The following is a 19,024-nucleotide window of genomic DNA, read 5'->3' as shown; positions in this document are numbered from 1 at the left end:
GCCAGGATATTCTCATAGGCTTCTTACAATTTAGTTCATGACAACATGGAGTACGTGACGTGAATGTGACCACGAAGCAAGGCATGTTGAACATTCATGGAATGTATGGACGTTTAGTCAAAGGATGGCAGCTGTTAATGGAAAAGGGCAGGAGACTTGTTCTCTGTATTCTTTCGGCTAATATTTTCATACAGAGCAGCAATTTCGATACAGTACTGTATTTCCTCAAGTCGCGACTGAGATCAATTATTTACATAACTCCAGAAAGTGGCTCGTAGGGGTAAGGCGTTAGGAAGGAAGCCTGGAGCGGGGAGGTCCCGGTCATGCCTTCTTGAAGAGACAATGAAAACACACAACAGTGCTTGTTGATTCGTTCATGGAGAAGTGTACCCAGTTGTATATGATGACATAATGTGGCCTTAAACAACTGCAGGGGCTGATACAGTACAGGTCATAACCGTCGTAGTGACTGTCTTTTGAAGCATGTTTGCGCCGTTGTGGGAGTGAACACAGTGGCTGTTTGCTTTCCGACTGATCTTATCCCCTGCAAATCTAGCACAGGTGAGATGTGTGGTCCTTCTTAAGGAACTCTGCATGATGTAAAGTTGGTCTCTGCTGCAAAGCACCCAGCCCCCCCCCCCCCCCCCCCCCCCATTATAGCATGTGTCTCCAGTATGAACTGACATACTCATGACTAATTATAATTGTATGGTGGCATCAGTTTTAGTATATAATTATATGAAAGTTATTACCGTTTTTCTTTCTGAGGGAAATCTATATTCAGGATTTCAAATGGAGAACAAGACCCATTAATTAAGTGCTAACATTTATTTTCTTACATTTATTACTTTTGCATTTGAGTTGATTTTATAATACATCACAATTGATCCATTATATGTGGTATTGCAAGGAGAAAATGATATTTCAAGATTACATCAGACAAACTGCATTTATACCAAAGTAAACAAACAAGAAGTCTTCTTTTGGTGTTTGATTCAATCAAACTTTATGTCTTATTGTGCTAAGAATTTCTTTGAGTTTTTGGTTCAAGTTTCCAAACATAACACAGCTATAAACAAAACAATAATATCATAGCCTATATATTTTTGTGTTGTATGCTAGTTGAAGCTAAAACATTTTACACCTTACAGCATCACATGAATACCCGCTATGAGGACCTGTGGTAAAAATGATGACAATAATTTTAAAAAGCCATCCAGGAAAGTGTAGCTCTTATTTAAGATAATCACCAAGGCTATATTTAGTGGTGTCCTTAATAATGTCATTAGTAATGATTCCTTTTTCCTGCAGATCTATACAGCTCCTTTATCCTGCAACCCAACGTTTGAGGTTTCCCATTAAAGTATGATTATTTTTTTGTCTAACTCAGCAACATTGATTTTTTTTTTCTTTTCTTCATTATCTCAGTGGTGTGTTTAGTATGCACATTTGTTAATGGTGATTGAATAAAAATGCATTATACTGAAACACTCCAACCAACACAATTTATTTGGTTTAACAACATGTGACACGAGTAATGGTGCAAAACAATAGTGCTATATTGTTTTAATATAAGTGCTCCACTGTGGAGTTCAAACATGTTGTTTATCTTCAAATAGCATATTTTAAATGAGAACGATAGCACACTGTCATGTAAAAAGGAGAATAGTGTTGCTGTTGTCTAGTTTTGTAGCTGCAAAACCTAATTTAGCACGTTACAGTAAAAAAAAAAAATAGAATTGAGAATAAAAGGTTACAATTATCTTCACTATAAATAATACCACCGTGTGTTGCATCTAAGAAGAATACAAATCTGTCTTTGGTATTCCTTTTTTAATTTAAGTGGTCATCTATCACGGTGGCTAAAATATGACTTTGCATTTGAAGGGGAAGCCTAGGAACAAGAACAACCTCAAAAGGCTAAACTATGTCTCATTTACATACTCGCTTAAATGCTCCATTGTTTTAATTCAACATCATAATTGAACACCTGCCCGCCACTATCTTTTGATGGATGGACATAGCCTGTTGCAAAGTGGGACAAATGACTTGAATTAAAAAGATGGCACAAAGTTGCTTTCCATGACGCCACCATATTAAAAGTTGTACTCATTCAGTTCTTGCCACCTCTAAATTGCTTCAATTTTATTTTAACTTGACTTTGTCCATCATTTGATTTGAGTGTGTGAAGAGAAGTGTTGATGGCATTTAAAGTCATTAAACCCCAGGGACCACCACAGAAGATGGTTGATAGTCACACAAGGTTGTTTCACGATCTTTCACGACTTATCGATATCCTTCAGGTTTCCCCTCAGAGAGTATGATTGGTAAATATTTGCTGGATTGTTTTTTGCTGCGTAACTTAATTATTGATTTTATTCCTTTATTTATAAGCAGTGAAGAAGTTAGTTTCATTCTTGGTTGTCCAGTCATCTGCAGCAAACTCTTCCCACTCATAGCTTAAACTCTTCTGTCAGTAGCAGATTTGTTGTTTTCGCAATACTACAATAACTATTTAAGAAACACTGTAAATCAATGAGGAATTTTCTCTGTTTTATTGAATTAAATTGTGTACACTCATCGGCATTATACTGTATGCGGTCTCCATGGTTTCATCAGCATGTTCAGTTATTCTTTGTTGTTAGATCTGAATAAACATAATGCGCTTCCTTGTGTTCAAGGCTCTATTCACAAAGAAAATTGTTTTGTGTTTATTTTTTTCTTCTTAGTGCTCTCTTCGTGTCTATGCCTTGTTATTCCTCATCCTTTGCTTCGGCCTTCTCTTCCTCTTCTTTCTCATCTTCCCTTATCTCTTTGTTTTCTTCATCCACTCCGCCTTTATCTTCAGTTTTCTCCTCTTCCACTTGAACTTCCTCTTTTTTCACATCCTCATCATCTTCTATCTCTTCTCCTGTCAGAATCTCCAGGTCTTTGATACGATGCCACAGAGTCTTATCAGTTTTCTTGTATTTCTCTAGAATCTTCTTCAGTCTCATCTGCATCACATCCATGGTACCGTATAACCTGTTGACTTTCTCTTCCAGCTCCTTGGCCTCCGGCTTGATGTTAGCGGGATCTAAGTCAATCAAGCCATCTTTCATCAGGATCTGCCGGCCCTTCTCCTCCAGCATGCCTTTAGCATCTGGGTACTCCACCAGCGACTCCATGAGGTCATCCTTGGACAGACAGAAGAGGTCTGAGTAGCCGATGCTGCGAATGTTAGCTGTCCGCCTGTTGCCTGCTTTGCTGCCTTTGATATTAAGGATACTGATCTCACCAAAATAGCTACCGCTTCCCAGCACCACAAATTGAGTAACGCCATCATCGGCAACCACCGCGAGTTTTCCGTCTTTGATAATGTACATCTCACGACCGATATCGCCCTTCTTGCAGATGTAGTCGCCAGGGCTGAACACCTGAGGCCGGAGCTTGAGCACCAGCTCGATCAGCAAGCCAGCCTCACAGTCTGCAAATATGCGAACTTTCTTAAGTGTGTCCATGTGAACTTGGATGGCGATTTCAGCTTTCAACTTATCTGGAAGATACCGCAGTACCTCGCGCTCATCCTGTGCCTTGCCATTGTTCCACAGGTAGTCGAACCATTTAATGACACGCAATTCCAGCTCCTTGCTGACCTTTCGGACCTGTGATTGACAGAATTTCAGTTAGAATCTAATGGCGGTATATTCTAATCAATCTTACAAGAAAAACAATAACAGTAGATATTCTACCTGCATGTATTGTTTAATGTTGTCAATTCGAGCTTGAAACTGGGCTTGGGCGGCATTCATGTTGGAGATCATGGTTGCAATATTTCCCACAATTGTGGCAAAGATGAGAACCCCAACTAAAAAGTCCACGACATGGAAGATAAATTCCGAATCGAGGGCTGGTGGTGGCGTTTCTCCGATTGTGGTCAGGGTTAATGTGGACCAGTAGAGGCTGAAGGCATACTTCCTCATGGGCTGGCCAAACTCAGGCTCATCGGGATCATCGAGAGCCGGGTAAACCCACTCATCTGACCCAAAACCAATGGACTTAGAGAATGAGAAGTAGAAGCAGGCGTTCCAGTGGATAATGATGAGGATGTACATGATCAAGTTTGCAATGCGGAAGATGTTGGGATAGTTGGTTTTAGTCTCCGTTTTTGTGAAGAATTCCAACATGCGACCAATCCTTAGAAGCTTATTAACACGAATCTCTGGGTAGTCCAGACCCAGATAGAAATACAGAACATCAGTGGGCAAGATGGAGATGAGATCCAGCCGAAACTGGAAGCTGTTGACGTAGCGATCACGGAGCAGCTTCTCATCTTTGATCATCAAGCCTTGCTCAAGGTAACCTGCAAAGGTACAAAGTCAATCAATGAAGGATATTTGGGTTGTTCACCAGTAAACACTCATGCACACATGACCGCTATTCAAATTTAAGAACAAAAAAACCTTCAGATAGAACAATGTGACTGCTTAGTGTTCATTAAAGCGCAGATTTGCCTCACAGCTATAACTTTCATTGCAGTGGAAACATACGTATGCTTTATCAATATGTTTTCACTCATATTTCAATCAACTCTTATGACTTCTAGAAAAAAAAAAACAGTTTTGTTTCTTGATTTTGTGTGCTTACAAAAAATTGCTTTTTGTAGCCATAAGATTGATGTTGTGTGTGGTTATTGTATTATTCATATAACTAAACCCTTTCATTGCAAGCCTAAATCGACACACGTCAAATTCCCTCGATGCTGCGTGGGAAGAGAAGGAAACACAGCGAATTTTGCAAGCGAGTCGACGTGAACTATCAAATGTACTTTTTAGAACAAATACGTAATAGAATTAAGAAAAAATACAAAATTTTGACACATTGGGTTTAGTTCCCTTTTCCAAACATCATCCATCTTAGATCACCTGTTCTCATCCTGACAAGCATATCAGCCAGATAGATGAGGTCTGAGGTGTAGTCCAATAAAACCCAATAAAGGATGTAGTCATGCTGCAGCTCCTCGAAGCACGCCCTGTTTACAGGTCAACACCACCAGAAACACAGTTGATTTATACTGACAGATAGTTTTTTCAATTAATATCCCATTACCAGCTCTTAATGACTTTATACAGTGGAACTTTTGAGATAAAACAGAGTTGTGGAGGGATGGCTCCTATTATAAATGAAAAAAAAAAGGTTCTCCGTAGCTCCCAGGTGTACTGAATACATGACAACACAAGCACTGACCCACCCTATACTGCTCTGTCAAAGCAGTCACCTTTTTTTGAACTCTAATGACTGAGAGTAAAGCTGTGATCTTGTGACAAAGGGCTACTTCTAGCTTTTCAGAAATAGACAATCAATCGGTTACTAGGTTGTACAGTTTCATACTTGATGGCTGGGCGAGCTTTCCAGAGACCCAACTATTTGGACAGAAGAAAATAAAAAGTATTTTCCCCCTAAAAAGTCTCCTTTTATTTACACTGGCAAATATAAAATCCGTCTGTGTCATTATAAAAATCCACAAAAACTTTCAAATGATGACATTTTGCGATTAATTAGATTGGACATGAAATGATACAGTGCCATTGTGCCATAATAATGTTTGGTGATGAATTTATGACACCCAATTTACATTTATAAAATGTGTTTAATAAAACCTCTGAGCCAGCATACTATTAAAAATGTTGGGAAAGTAGTCACCTTGCGATAATCATGGTCCAGTTGTACATGACTGGCAATGTTACGATGAAAAGCCAGTTGTAATAAATATTTCCAGCAGTGTTAATGATAAATATTTCCTTGGGCCTGTTAGAGAACAACAAAAAGAAAAAGTAGAAGATAAGACAAAATGACATTTGTCCATTTTGTCACTTCTGATGGAATCATCCATCTTACTTACTTGTCTACATCCTTTTCTTTTTCCTTTTCATTTGGTCCTTGTTTTTCCTTCTTTCTATGTAGTAGAATAAAAATTAACATGGTCAGCAGTTTACATGAAATGTAATCACTTTTTTCCAACTTGTCTCAAGACTACATGGATAATGTAAAGTATGACTGGCCTCTATGAGTCTTTAGAGGAATTTAAACGTGAACAAGATTTGAACTAATATCTTCATGACTCCAGAATTGTACTTACTCAGCATTGTTATTACTGTTGTTCATGTTGAGCAGGCAATTAGGGAATGGCTGTGGTGTAATCCTGCAGAAAATATAGTTTGCAAAACGTCAATAAGTAAACTCATAATGGAAAAAAAACACATTTTTCTTTACTTTCTATTATCCAACAAAGTTATACTTAAAGGTCTGCTCACATTTTGACCCCCACTGTTCAACTGAGTGCATCATGAGAGCCTTGTCTTTCCCATCAACCTGCGATATGAAAACAAATAGAAGAAAATCCTTTTTTGACAGATCTTGAGAAAAATATATTTTGACCTACCTTGGCCTCCATTTTGTTGTCTGCGAGAACCACTGATGTGCATCGGACCGCGCAAGCGGGTTTTCCGAAGTGAAACGGACAAAATATCAAAATGTAGTTACACGCAACATTGACACATAACAAGCATTGGGACCAAATTAAGAGTGTCACACAGACTTAGTGACCCTGATAAGGATTAGGAGGATTAAAACTGGCTGAGAAGAGGGGAGCCAAAGTCCACCTTGTAGCCCCCATGCATGGATAGATATCTTCATAAAGTGGAAACCCAAAGTACTGAAACCCATTTAGTGATAAAGCTTCTATTTTTCTCCTACTATTTTTTCTATTCCGCTGTTCCAAACATTTTGTCGCTAACACTCCCCCCCACACACACATACTTCTGCTCTGTCAGCACTCTCAGCCATATCAACTCTGATCCGATTAGATGTTGCTGGCTAGAGGAGGTTTCTTTTCAGGTAGACCTTCATCCCCCGGTAAATAAAGCGTGGTGATGGAAATCCGAACCTCTGGCAGAGCAGAGTTTTTTTTTCACTTTTTTTATCCTCTCAGGGCAACGGCGTTCTCTTGGTTGAGTCGTTCTCCCTATTGGCTCCGATAGGACACCTTTTCCCTTCATGTTCTCAGCACCTATAATTAAACAAGGCATGATGCTGTGACTATTGCTTTTCAATCCCACATTTCCACAAACAATTGCTATATTCTTTGACTTTATAACTTTATAAAAATTCCTGAGTAAACTTAATGGCCATGCAGGAAGTTAATACTTGCTCAGCTTTGGTAGCTATTGTTTCTGACATGTTATGAATATAAAAAGTGTTTGTAACTCATCATAGTCAGTCATACTTAACATTGTGGGCAACAAATAAAATGATGTGGCGGGCCTTATATCTATAAGTTTACTTTTGAATGGAAGGTGGAGCATCTACAGAGAAGCCACACAAGCACAGGGGAACATGTAAACTTCACACTTAGATCAGATTCGAAGGGTTAAGGCATCGTGTAACTGCTCGGCATGTGCTGCCATTACAATAGCCCATTTTTTCTAATTCCTCAATACATAATGCATGAAGCTTAATGATTAAAAGGAGCCGGTTATCTATAATCAGGTCTAATTATGTACTGATATAAATTGGCATTAACCTTGCCACATGCTTTTCTTCTTTGTCTTTTCTTTGTGTTCTCACAGGGCCTGTCTGAGTAAAATCTATAGAAAGTTCAGTTTATGGTATTTGACCTTTATTTAATACGTATGTGGTAAGACTGATGACAAGACAATGTCAACATTGACCCATGAAAGCATTTTCTTCCCTCTATATTCATGCTATTCCACTTTTCGGGAACTGAAACTATACAGTGATATTATTAGCATTATTAGAATTACACTACAGCACTATCAGCCTCCGCTGCTGGTGGAGCTGCAGCTTCTGCTGCGACTTCTCCAACTGCCGCTTGGGGGGCTTTCGGAGGGGCATCCACAGCTGCAATTTCTGCAGCGGCATCAACCACTGCTGGCACATCAACAGGAGCTGCGGGGTTTGCCGCGGGCGCTTCTGCTGCCTCCTCGGCCTCTTCGGTGTCCTCGGCCTCTTCTGCCTCGTCAGAGTTCAAAGGGGCAACAGGGGCGGCAGCTTTTGAGGCAGGGTTGACTTCCTATAATCCAGATCATTGAAAATATCTTAACACCTTTGGACAATTTAGAGTTTTCGACATTCATGATTTTGGAATGTAGAAGGAACGTGGTTCAACCCACACAAGCTTATAGAGAACATACAAATGCCACACAGGAAGGCCAGAACATCTAACTTCAGAATTGTGACACTGAATGTGAAGTATTGTCTTTAGTCTTAGTCAAGAAGAGGAAGTGCACACAGTGGTGATAATTTAATATTCTAAATGTCAAGCTTGCGTGTCACCTCCTCTTCCTCTGATGCGTCGCCAACCGGCTGAGCCGGTGCAACAGCGGGCGGAGAAGGAGTGGCAGTGGCTGTCTGAACTGGTGCACTATCCACCTGCTGAAGAACCCTCAGTCAATGAGTTTTTGCATTTCGAGAAAAGAAAAGTTGCATTAATTGCAGTGAGAACATATACCTTGGGTGCTGCCTCAGCTGGCTCAGCCTGGACAAAATAGTATTTGTATTAATGCACACCCAAATAATTAGCATTATCCTAGCAGAAGTATTATTCTAATTTTTTTTTATAAATTATAGTCACCAAGCAATTAACTACAACTGTACTTGCTCTTCATGTGGATTTTATTTATTCGACTGTAGAGGGGAGCAGTTGTCTATTTGGAATGTCAAATAATTGTTTCCACATTTAATGACGTTGAAGACAGTAAAACTAATCTGAAGGCTCATGGCTCACTAGAAGAAAAACAACAACACTATATAGTGACCACAGACACAAGTTAATCACAAAACTAGCTGGGAAAAAAAATGCAAATAACAGATCCACCTATTTTGGTCAGCATTGAGGTTCAAGGCCAAAGAGTGAACTATTTACATTCGAACTTAACTTAACTTTGTACAACAGATGTATTGTAAGTTCACTATTTCTTTAAAATATCTGGATCAAGAAGTGTTCAGGGGCTTAACGAGGTCACAGTCCGTTATTTCTGTAAATGAATACAGACAATCCATAACATTTGGCAGCTTTGCACGATTTGAAGAAATACCGTACTTTTGGATGTCATCAAGTCATGATAATTCACTTGAGTTAAATTGCACCAACTGGTTGTTGAAATTCGTTTATCTTTAATCCAAAAACTTTTTTATAACTCAAAAGAAGAATTTAAATGTCACATCATCTGCTTACTGAAAAGAGTGACATCTCTCCCTAAAGAATCTCTTCTTCCATGGGATGTGCCCAAAGAGTTTGCCAACGCCCATGCCATGGAACAACAACAAACCTTACGTCACAATCCCAATGGTAACCCTCGAGAAATAAATGGTGTTAAATTGAGGTTACCCAAAGAAGCCTTCTGAATTAATGGTGAAGCATAAGCATCAAGAAAGATGAGTTAATTTGCTTCAAATCCCGCTTTTACGGATTTGGTAGTTTGGGGTCTTACTGGTTGAGCTTCACCAGCTGCTACTACTCCAGGAGTCTCAGATGCAGGAAGGAAAGGGTTTGCCACCATCCCCTGATAAGAAAAACACAAATATTTTTTATTTTTTTTATTTTCTTTTGAATTCAAATAAATGGATCCTTTCTAACCTGCTGCTGGTACAGCCTGTACATCTCCATCAGCCTCAGGGCCTCATTGGCATGCGCTGCGATCTGCTGGAGAAATACAAGACATCTCCAGACTCGCAAGTAGAAGAGATACAATTGCAAGGGCCATTTCCTACATCAATCAGCCCATGAAGTCCAATGGCTTGACCTACAAATATACAACATGATATTTTGTATGACAGAAAGCACAACGATTAGACCCATTTACCTCGTTGTTTTCACTCTCCTGAACCTACAGGAGAAGATTGGCAAATTTATGTTGTTGTGGTTTTCTCTCTCTCTCTCTCTCTCTCTCTCTCTCTCTCTCTCTCTCTCTCTCTCTCTCTCTCTCTCTCTCTCTCTCTCTCTCTCTCTCTCTCTCTCTATATCTATATCTATATATATATATATATATATATATATATATATATATATATATATATATATATATATATATATATATATATATATATATACTACACACGCACACTTATAAGTGTTGAAGACAGACTTACAGGAGCAGTCGAGCAAGAGACAAACAGGCACATCATGATGACAGCTCGCTCCATTTGGACTGTAGATAAGAAATATAATACTCTTGGTTTTGTTGAGAAAAAAAAAGTCACATATTTAAAGTCTCACCTTGTTTCTGGAGCGGAGAATGTGAAGATGATATGTCGCTGGAGGGGTGGAAAGTTCCTGCTTTGGAGACCGTTTATATACAGTACCTGTACGTGCTATCATAGCCAATCAAGTCCCACCGTGCGCAAAGAAGAATGTGTTTGAAGACATAGATATGCTTCAAATGTGAAAAGAAAAGGTGCATGGGGTCAAGGTTCTTCTTATCTTTAATTACATGCTATGTAAGGAGCACTCACGCACATGTCTTATAATTACGAATGCACAGTAATTAGATCAACTGAGACAAATGGGTAAGAGAAGATGTTTTGGTTGAGATTGTGTAGCTCTAGGTGGGCAAGTGGGACACAGAGTTTGCAGGATATGACTATATAGACTTCCAAGTTTCATGGGCTAGTGTTGGAAAGCCTTTCATGACTTCAGGGAATGAAGCCTGTGCCCTTAAAAATGTGAGAGCTCCTGTTGTGACAAGCGTTTGTCCCTGGAGGGAGCATCACATTGAAACTATCATTTTGCCTTTCTTGGTATCTGTTTTTAGATTTGCATTCCATAGCTTCAGTGTGTGTCATTATGATGAACGTTAGCTCTACCTCCCAAAGTGGCTGCACATATTTCCAAGTAGGCCTGGGTGGCAACAAGTGTCAGTAATTCCCTCCATGGTGATTGTACTTGCATACTTTTTTGGGATTTTTGCTCAAAATATTTTTTTGTGGCTAAATCACAGTCAAGTTTCTTGGTATGTCCATGGAACCAGATAAATTGCACAGAGTGGATGGCAATCAAAAGTGAGGGCTACATTATATTACCTATCACTCTAAAAATTAAATTGAAAACATGAAATTAGTTTTAGCACATTTTGGACCAAAAAATGGTGTCCACTTTGGACCAGACATTTTAGAGTACCGATTTTGGGCAATTAGTTATTTACAGATTGCTCTAAAATGGAATAATACGATTGAAAATGAATTCTAGTTTCGTTTTCCTGAGAAAAAAACAAACACAAAGTGAGCTTGAAAAATCAAAATGTTCTACTCTACAGGTCCTTCAAGTCTGGACGAGACTAATCACTCTTCAAAGAAAATGACGGCAGTTATCCTGCTAAGTGGCCTTCTCAGGTGCGTGGTATACCTACGCTTTTTTTCATGTAGAAAGGCCACCAATAAAAGGTCTTCTGTGCCTCAATTTACGCACCTGACCATCTTCACGAGATGATAAAGAAATGACTTTTTCCTCTCTCCCGCTCTTTCTCAAATGGGAATTACGCTGAGATAAAATTGCCACAGTACGCTTTGTCCTAGTTGTCCTGCATTTAATGGTTTGGAGAGCCGGAACGGAGGTAAGTAGACTTACAATCAGTGAGGATGAGAAAAAAGTCGATAAAGCCAGAAGAAGCATGGAGGTTTGGAGGGGTCAATGGAAGCATGCCAGTTCGCTTATTACCTCTGCTTTACTGTGTGTGAATTTAGGTGGAACAGTGAAAATGTTAATGACAAAGAACTTGGTTTCCCACATTCTCCACATCATCTTATATGGATGCATTAACATACTTCAAGCACTTGAGGTAGGTTGTCATGGTTACAATCATAATGGGAAATATCAAAAAGTGGTCTCCACTAAAAGTAGCCTATTTGAAATGATCAAGTGCAATGGGTTTGTTTTTCTTTGACAGTTCTGCCGGCCATCAGCATAGTCCAAAAAAAGTTGATTACACTATATGACCCAGTGTCCAGCACAGGTTGACCTCTCTCGAATTTGTTTTTCACCTAAATGGGGTGAAAACATATCATCAATTGTGACTCTTTCTTTCTGTTGCACGAATTGTGTAGTGGGCATCTGTTGTGTAGCACCTGCAAAATGAGACAAGGAATGGAAGACAGACTAAAGAAACAAACAACAAAACTAATTAATTCAGGAGTGCTGCTTGAACATCAATGAGTAAAGGTCACTTTAAAGTGTGTTGTACAACATACAGATGCAGCTGAGGCAATGGTGGCTAGACAAAGACCCAATGGCAATGAGTCCCAATGCTACAGATGTCACCTTCACCAAAATACAAGCACTTGAATACAACAAAATAAAAAAATCTTTTGGATGACTCAAGCATCAATGAGCATTTGTCACTCATAAGTAATGACAATGACACAAAATACCATGTCTTTTGAGGGACACGTAAAAAAAAAAAAGCAAAGGGAGGAAGTCTGGATCCAGGCTTTACTTGATTTAAAGTTTGATAGGGCACTATTCTTGATTAAACTACCTTAATTATTGCAATTTTATGGTGCTTGGCAATTGAATTTCCACTTGGGGTTTTAAATATAACAAAAAGGCAATTGAGGATTATTATTATTATTATTATTATTATTATTATTATTATTATTATTATTATTATTATGAAACTGTCTGACCCTAAAATCGGCAGAGGTCATAAGCAGTAGTTCATCATTCACGTTTAAATGTGGCAGACAGTTTCTGATGAGTCAATCAGGTAGGAGCACATCATAGTTTTTAGTATCTGTTGTTTATGAGCCATCGTTTTTTTAAGCAAATAAGTGGTTGACTGTTACTTAAAATTAAACACATAAGCTCTGAAATGTGTCAAATATCTTATTTGAAAGAAAACAGCAACATGAGCAATAGGCACAAATGAGTATTTTTGTCAACCACTTGTTATTGACAATTATGGTGATATAGAAACCTCCATGAAGCGACTTCATTGGAGTTTTAGTTCATACAATACGTGGTGCAGCATGACTATCAAAAGCAAACGTGAATGGTCATAATGATGCCCTCTATTGTGGTGCGTCACCTTTCATGTTCTTGCTATGTTCTCCCACCTGAGGTGCATTCAATACAGACATCATGTGTGCATGTACAGTAAAAGACAGCAACAATAAATTCAATCTTGAATCTTTTTATGGTGGCTCACAAACAGTGTGCCCCTGTGTGGGGTGGAGTGGAGTGGTCTTTGTTCTCTGATCCCCTCTGGTCCCTGTTTGCTTGCCTAGGATAAGTCAGCCCTGCAGTCTGGCTTACATACTGAACAGCTCCTGCGGGTAGGTAGGCACACATTTGCATGGTTTGAGCCTCCATCTGGAGCACAACACAGGGCATAGATGCATTTAGAGCCAAGTGAGGATGAAAAATACACCATCACGGATTTCACTGAGCTGATTGAGTAAGCATGCAAAGAGGAAAAAAAAAAAAAGAAAATCTCACCTTGAGTTGCTCTCAATTGAGAGTGGCTGAGAGTAAGGGCTGCTGTACAAAGAAGTGACTAAAATTAAACATTGTGAAATAATACAATATATCGGATGACTGACAAGATAATTTTACAACACAAGGTTACAATTGGCTGCTGGAGCATGAACACAATACGGTGATGCTGCGAAGCCAAAGATTCATGACATAAAATAGGAGAAATACGTGTGTACTTTTTTTTTTCTTTCTTTCTTTCTACCTATAGATGCTAACTTGTCGAACGTGCAACGTGTGATTAAAAAGTTTCTCTTGGCATCACCTGAGGGGTTGAGGGTGGACTTCCCAGTGGATGTAAAAAGTCCAAACAACCTTGTTATTTGCCTTTTTTTTTATTTATTACAAAACAATATATGCCATTGTTCTTTGGGTCAGGCCGCAGTTGTAAATAAGAACTTGTTCTTAATTGTTTGCCTGGGTAAATAAAGGTCAAATTCAAAAAAAAAAATAACAAAAATAAATAAAAAAGGATATCAATCTAAAATGTTTTCAACTCATTTTTCCAATCTATTGGAGAAAAGGAAGTACAAATAAACAACTAAAGTCATGTGGTTGCACAAATGTGAGTTAGCTTGCAAATAATAAGAACAATAATAGCGCCTCCCTCGCCTCACAACAGTGGTTCATATTAAAAATAAGATGATTAGTGTCTGTGAGTTGTTCTTGAATGTTGAAATTGTAAACGGAACTAGTATACGATGGTTCGAGTTACTGACCTGACAATTTTATTGCAAAACATTATAAGCATCATTGTGAGAAGCCGAGTAAAATCAATAAAGATTAGTTCCCTCTGGATCGATGCTTGCTTTCAAGGGACGTCCTCTTGGAGCACTTCAGGGGTAAATTCAATCAAAGTAAATGCAGGCACAATTTGCATTGCTCATAGAGTGAAACAACCAATCAGGTATCACAAGACAAATTGCCTCTTATATCTCTATCAGGGTAAAGCAATGATGTGGAAAATCCACTAAATAGTCCCATCTGCTTGTTTTGGTCCGCAGTTCAATAGACATCACATCAGCACCTGTGAGTGAAGCTGATGTGTCATCGTCTCTCTACTGGTGTCAAAATATACGAGCAGTCACTCGCTGGGTGGGATGAAATGGCAAACTGTGCCCATCTCAGAAAATACTGTTAAACAAACAACAGTGGTGTGTGCTTACTGGAATGAGATTTTCTCTTTGTATTATGACTGTGAGTGTTTATTTGTGTGTGTTTTGTGCGCACTGAGCTGGGCTCTTATCTCTCCAAATGCTGCAATATCCATTTTTTATTTTTTATTTTATTCTCGTGCCTAGATAACCAAAATTCAATGACTGAAGAATGTTGTAGAGCGAATATATAATTGATGTAAGACTTGGGGGGCTAGTGTCAGTGGCTAATGCAAAAATATCACTTCATATTAAAAACCCCAAAATGTTCTCTATGATGGACTCGAGCACTACAGCGAACAAAGACTGATGTCTCAAAGTTTGAACAGCAGTTAAGGGACTTTTGGAAAAAAAAAACACGACGACCATCAACTTCAGCTGCCTAAAGCACATTGCAGTGATGTCATTTCGACATGTAGAGGCTTGAGCCGGGGCTTGACTTCAGACGAGTACATCTCTTTGCACTTTTATTTATGAGATAGTCTGTTCTTTCACCACTCCATATAAATGCTGTCAAACTTTGCTGTGGCTAAATGTCGTGCACGGGTTGCACGTAATGCTGAGTCATGATAAATGGAACGCGGAGTGCAGAAATGAGTGAAGCAACAATTATGCTGTTTAAAGGATCAGGCATGATTCAGAACCCATGTTGATCTTGTTCTTTTGTTCTCATGTTAAATATGGCACCATATTTATACCCTATTTAAACAGATTCTGCCCAAAGTTACAATGGACACAGCTTTAGGTACCTCTTCATAATGGCTAAGATCGCTGCATCAAAAATGATGTTTTAATGATTGACTGGGACCTTTTGGACAACCCAAGGCTATGATATTAAAAACAGCTCTCTGGCCAATGGTGAGTCCCTATTTTGTTAACATGGCAAACAGTGATGGCATTTTAGAAGAAAACGACATTAGATAATATTAATCGATCAAGTCCCGAAAACTCATTGTAGCTGTGTGTAAAGCCATTACTGGCTCATTTATAAACCCACAGCGCCAGTAGAGAGTGAATTTCATATGACTTAATTGTGAAGGCAACATTTCACCAAGCAATCGAAATAATATTATAAAATGACTATCATCTGCAAGAAAGAGTAAAAGATTGTCATTTTCCAGCCCATCACTTTAATGACAACATTCTGCTCAACATATACAATCATTTTCAGAATCTATTTACCAGTATTCCTTGTTGTTTGGGATATTCAAAAAGAATGTGTCACTTGTTGTCTTCTCATGGGCCAGCTGTGGTCTGTGGGGTGTGCAAATCCAAATATTTGCAAAGGATCGTTTTATTGCCATCTATGTCCAGAATGCCAGCCTTCACTCATGACTGTGAGACTTATTACTTTCAGACTCACTGCTGCTTTGGTGATGACACCGCTGTGGGAGCATTATATCAGTGACATTTCGAGTCAAAGAACAACAAAAACATCAGAGAATCAGAAGGGATTTTGTAGTCACGCTGATAGACGGATGGATCAAGCAAAGGAACAAAGGAAGAAACTTCATTTTGGCTCTTGAAACTTTAATTCAGACTACGAGAGCTACTAAAAGGAGTTTGAAATGTTTATATAAAGAATAAAATAATTAATGGACGCGTAACTGTTTAGATTCAGCCCTGAAGTAAGACCTTCGTTGGAGATCCATGAGCTTTTGAATAGCTTCAGTGAGTTGACATTGAAAACACGTTGAATACACACATTTAATCAAACATGAGGTTGACTCAGCAAAAAAAAAAAAAAAAAAGCCTTAGGCTTAAAGGTCAAGGCTCTCAAGTTCATATATATATAGATAGATAGATATAATATCTGAAAAAAAATTGAGGTTGATGGAATTTGTCCAATCATTGGAAAAAAGATAAGGTAAAAAAGGTAAACCCATTTCACAGTGAAGTTTTGGATTTCTCTGTGTCTGTTTGACAGGTCTTGGTCTATTTACAATAATTCCAGACTTGCATTTGGTAATGGACTCAAATCATCACAATTTGGGCATTTGGAGGAGAGCATGATAATTTCTTTTCCATTAAGGAATTTATATTCCATCCAGGTGTTTGATGTAGAGCTTTCTGGCTAGCCACCTGGGAGAATCAAGCACAAGCTATTCATTTCTATTTCGTCTTGTTGCTATAAAACACGACAATTAACTTTGATCATTTACAGTCATGGTCCAGAGATAATACTGGCCATTTTTGTATGACACTGGAAGTCCCAAACCTTTCCAAGACATCTGTCTTGATACAGTTTTTGTGTTTATGAGGAAAACACAACCATTTTTGTGTCCTTTGACAAATGATGCTCCATTTCTCCTTTTTGTCACTGAAATTTTTACGTTTCTCTCAATTCTCAGCTATAAAATACAAGAATGAATCGATAGCTTGCATCTGCCTGCATTTGTTGCCCCAGGTAATAATATTTCTCTAGATGCTAAATCAAACAAGTATGTACGAGTATCGAGCCTTTGGGATGAAAACACAGATGTTACATTTGAGCCTCAATCATGCGACCTCTCTGGTTTTGTTTTTCTCCATGAATAAAAACTTTTTGTCAGGTTGTTATGACATGACCATAAATCATTAAATTTTGCAGTTTTTTTTCTGAAGCCATCAGCTTTTTCCACTTTGTGGGCATGTGTACATGTTCATACAAAGAGATTTGAAGATGAATACATGTAAGTTGTTGGCCTTTTTTCATATAAAAATGCAACGTTGGTATCAAGTTTTTCTTATTGAGGAAATAGACTTTGGCGAAATTCCTTTTTAATTGTTTATGTGCAAATTGCTGCAGTATTTTTCCAGTTATCCAGTATGAAACTAAATAAAGCAATATTTTCCTACCTGCCTATTTCTAAGAAAAATCTAAGCGAGCCATCCAAGGTTTTTGCAGGATTATGGCATCACAAATCCGCTGACAGTCGCTCACTCTTGAATATAACCTCGATCACAACGTGATATTATGGTATACAATGTTTTTCATTTGGTGGTGTCATTGGAAAGAAGTGATGAAAGGACACATTGTTTTCATTCTGAAGAGCAGCCGCTGAAAAGCCAGATTGAGCCGGCAAGTGCTACAGGTGAGAACAAAGCCAGCACTCTATCAATAAATGCTGCTTTATTATTTCTGAATATCTCACAAGTGGAGACATTGAATTACGTGTTGTTTCTCTGCAGATATTGTTTTTCTGTGCGTGTATGTGTATCTTGGGAACACAACTCACAGATGGGCTCTAACTGCAGTTTTATTTGGACGTTGAGATCTTAACTCGAACCGAAATGTATCCCTCTTCAATTTCAATGAGCTCAATCCATTTTGGTAAAAAGTGTGCTCGCCCAATAAGACATGGATGATGTTCCCCGTGGCATCAGTTCATATTGTTTACAACAGTAACACAATAGATTAGTGTACAAGACAATATCTGGATTCACTAAATGCTATGCAGCTGCCTCTAAAAATGATTGAAAAATGATAAATTTTTGCAAAAACTTTTAACTTGGGTGGACTATGAATTATTTAAATTTAAACTCTAGTGGAACCACCAATCGTTTCGGTGGCACTCATTGATTTCAAAGTTGTTCTAATCTGAAAACAACTTCCTGCAAATCATCATGCAAAGTGAGCACTCTTTACTCATTTGTTTAGTATATTTAATTTCTTGCTGTATAAGAGTGTCATAAGTTTCGAAGCATCATGGCTGTTTAGAAATTGGACCCTGCTGAATTTGTTGAAGTTCCCCCCCCATAAATGTTCAAAAATGACCTGAGCAATCATATTGTTAGGCTAACATTTTCATATTAGTCCTCATCACAATGACTCACAAAGTATATTGTGTTGAGAGAATGTAGAATGCTTCATTTTGAGAGGCCTCATCTCCTTTTCCTCAGTGGCCTGGAGCTCTCTTGCTTTTCATCTTCTGCCCTCGTGGCAGGTGATTGCATCCTCCTGTGGCGAGCTGCTATCCCCCACTGACTCCTGATTTTTAGTGTCCGCCTTCCCGCTACCAGCGAATACTAAGATCCCCATGTGTCCAGCAATTCACCTGTGGGTCTTCCCCAGCATGGGCTGCTGCAACCAGCTGCTTTGGCCCATCAGGTCCTGTTTGGCCCACTTGAGAGGTTCCACCCTGCTGGGGAATTCCACCAGAAAATGTGTGCTGCCATCCATTAAGTTGGGTCAATATTTGCGCAATATGGTTGTCACTGATTCCTGGAGCTGGTCTATTTTTGTTAAGATATGTCTCAGCACGTCCTGAGGACAAAGCAGATTCCAGCATTACCAAGACATTCTTTATCAATGCAGCAACAGAAGATGAAGAGCTGATTGCCTGTCTCTGCTTATATGAAGCGG

General features: G+C 38.7%; 2 protein-coding genes across 6 annotated transcripts; both read right to left on the bottom strand.

Moving 5' to 3' along the window:
* Nucleotides 1-2,753: 2,753 nt before the first annotated feature.
* Nucleotides 2,754-10,013, bottom strand: cnga1a (cyclic nucleotide gated channel subunit alpha 1a). Of its 5 annotated transcripts, XM_085912146.1 has the most exons (7): nucleotides 9,910-9,998; nucleotides 7,570-7,597; nucleotides 5,882-5,904; nucleotides 5,683-5,787; nucleotides 4,905-5,011; nucleotides 3,732-4,342; nucleotides 2,754-3,644 (listed from the first exon to the last, which is right to left on the bottom strand). In XM_085912146.1, exons 4-7 carry the CDS (start codon nucleotides 5,709-5,711, stop codon nucleotides 2,754-2,756), a joined length of 1,638 nt encoding a protein of 545 aa, XP_085768272.1. In that variant the 5' UTR covers nucleotides 5,712-5,787; nucleotides 5,882-5,904; nucleotides 7,570-7,597; nucleotides 9,910-9,998. The 5 variants fall into 5 exon arrangements, with proteins under 5 accessions (XP_085768272.1, XP_085768274.1, XP_085768273.1 ...); XM_085912148.1 differs by lacking the exons at nucleotides 7,570-7,597; nucleotides 9,910-9,998 and adding an exon at nucleotides 6,119-6,156 and having other exon boundaries at nucleotides 5,882-5,935; XM_085912147.1 differs by lacking the exons at nucleotides 5,882-5,904; nucleotides 7,570-7,597 and having other exon boundaries at nucleotides 5,683-5,780; nucleotides 9,906-10,013.
* Nucleotides 7,799-10,203, bottom strand: enam (enamelin). The gene is made up of 6 exons (XM_085911605.1): nucleotides 10,150-10,203; nucleotides 9,864-9,887; nucleotides 9,638-9,703; nucleotides 9,492-9,563; nucleotides 8,335-8,430; nucleotides 7,799-8,071 (listed from the first exon to the last, which is right to left on the bottom strand). Exons 1-6 carry the CDS (start codon nucleotides 10,201-10,203, stop codon nucleotides 7,799-7,801), a joined length of 585 nt encoding a protein of 194 aa, XP_085767731.1.
* Nucleotides 10,204-19,024: the final 8,821 nt, after the last annotated feature.

The sequence above is a fragment of the Syngnathus leptorhynchus genome, chromosome 5 (assembly GCF_054491065.1).
Source record: "Syngnathus leptorhynchus isolate UIUO chromosome 5, UIUO_Slep, whole genome shotgun sequence".
In the NCBI taxonomy this organism is placed as follows: Eukaryota; Metazoa; Chordata; class Actinopteri; order Syngnathiformes; family Syngnathidae; genus Syngnathus; species Syngnathus leptorhynchus.
This window is presented reverse-complemented; position numbering and strand designations above follow the sequence as displayed.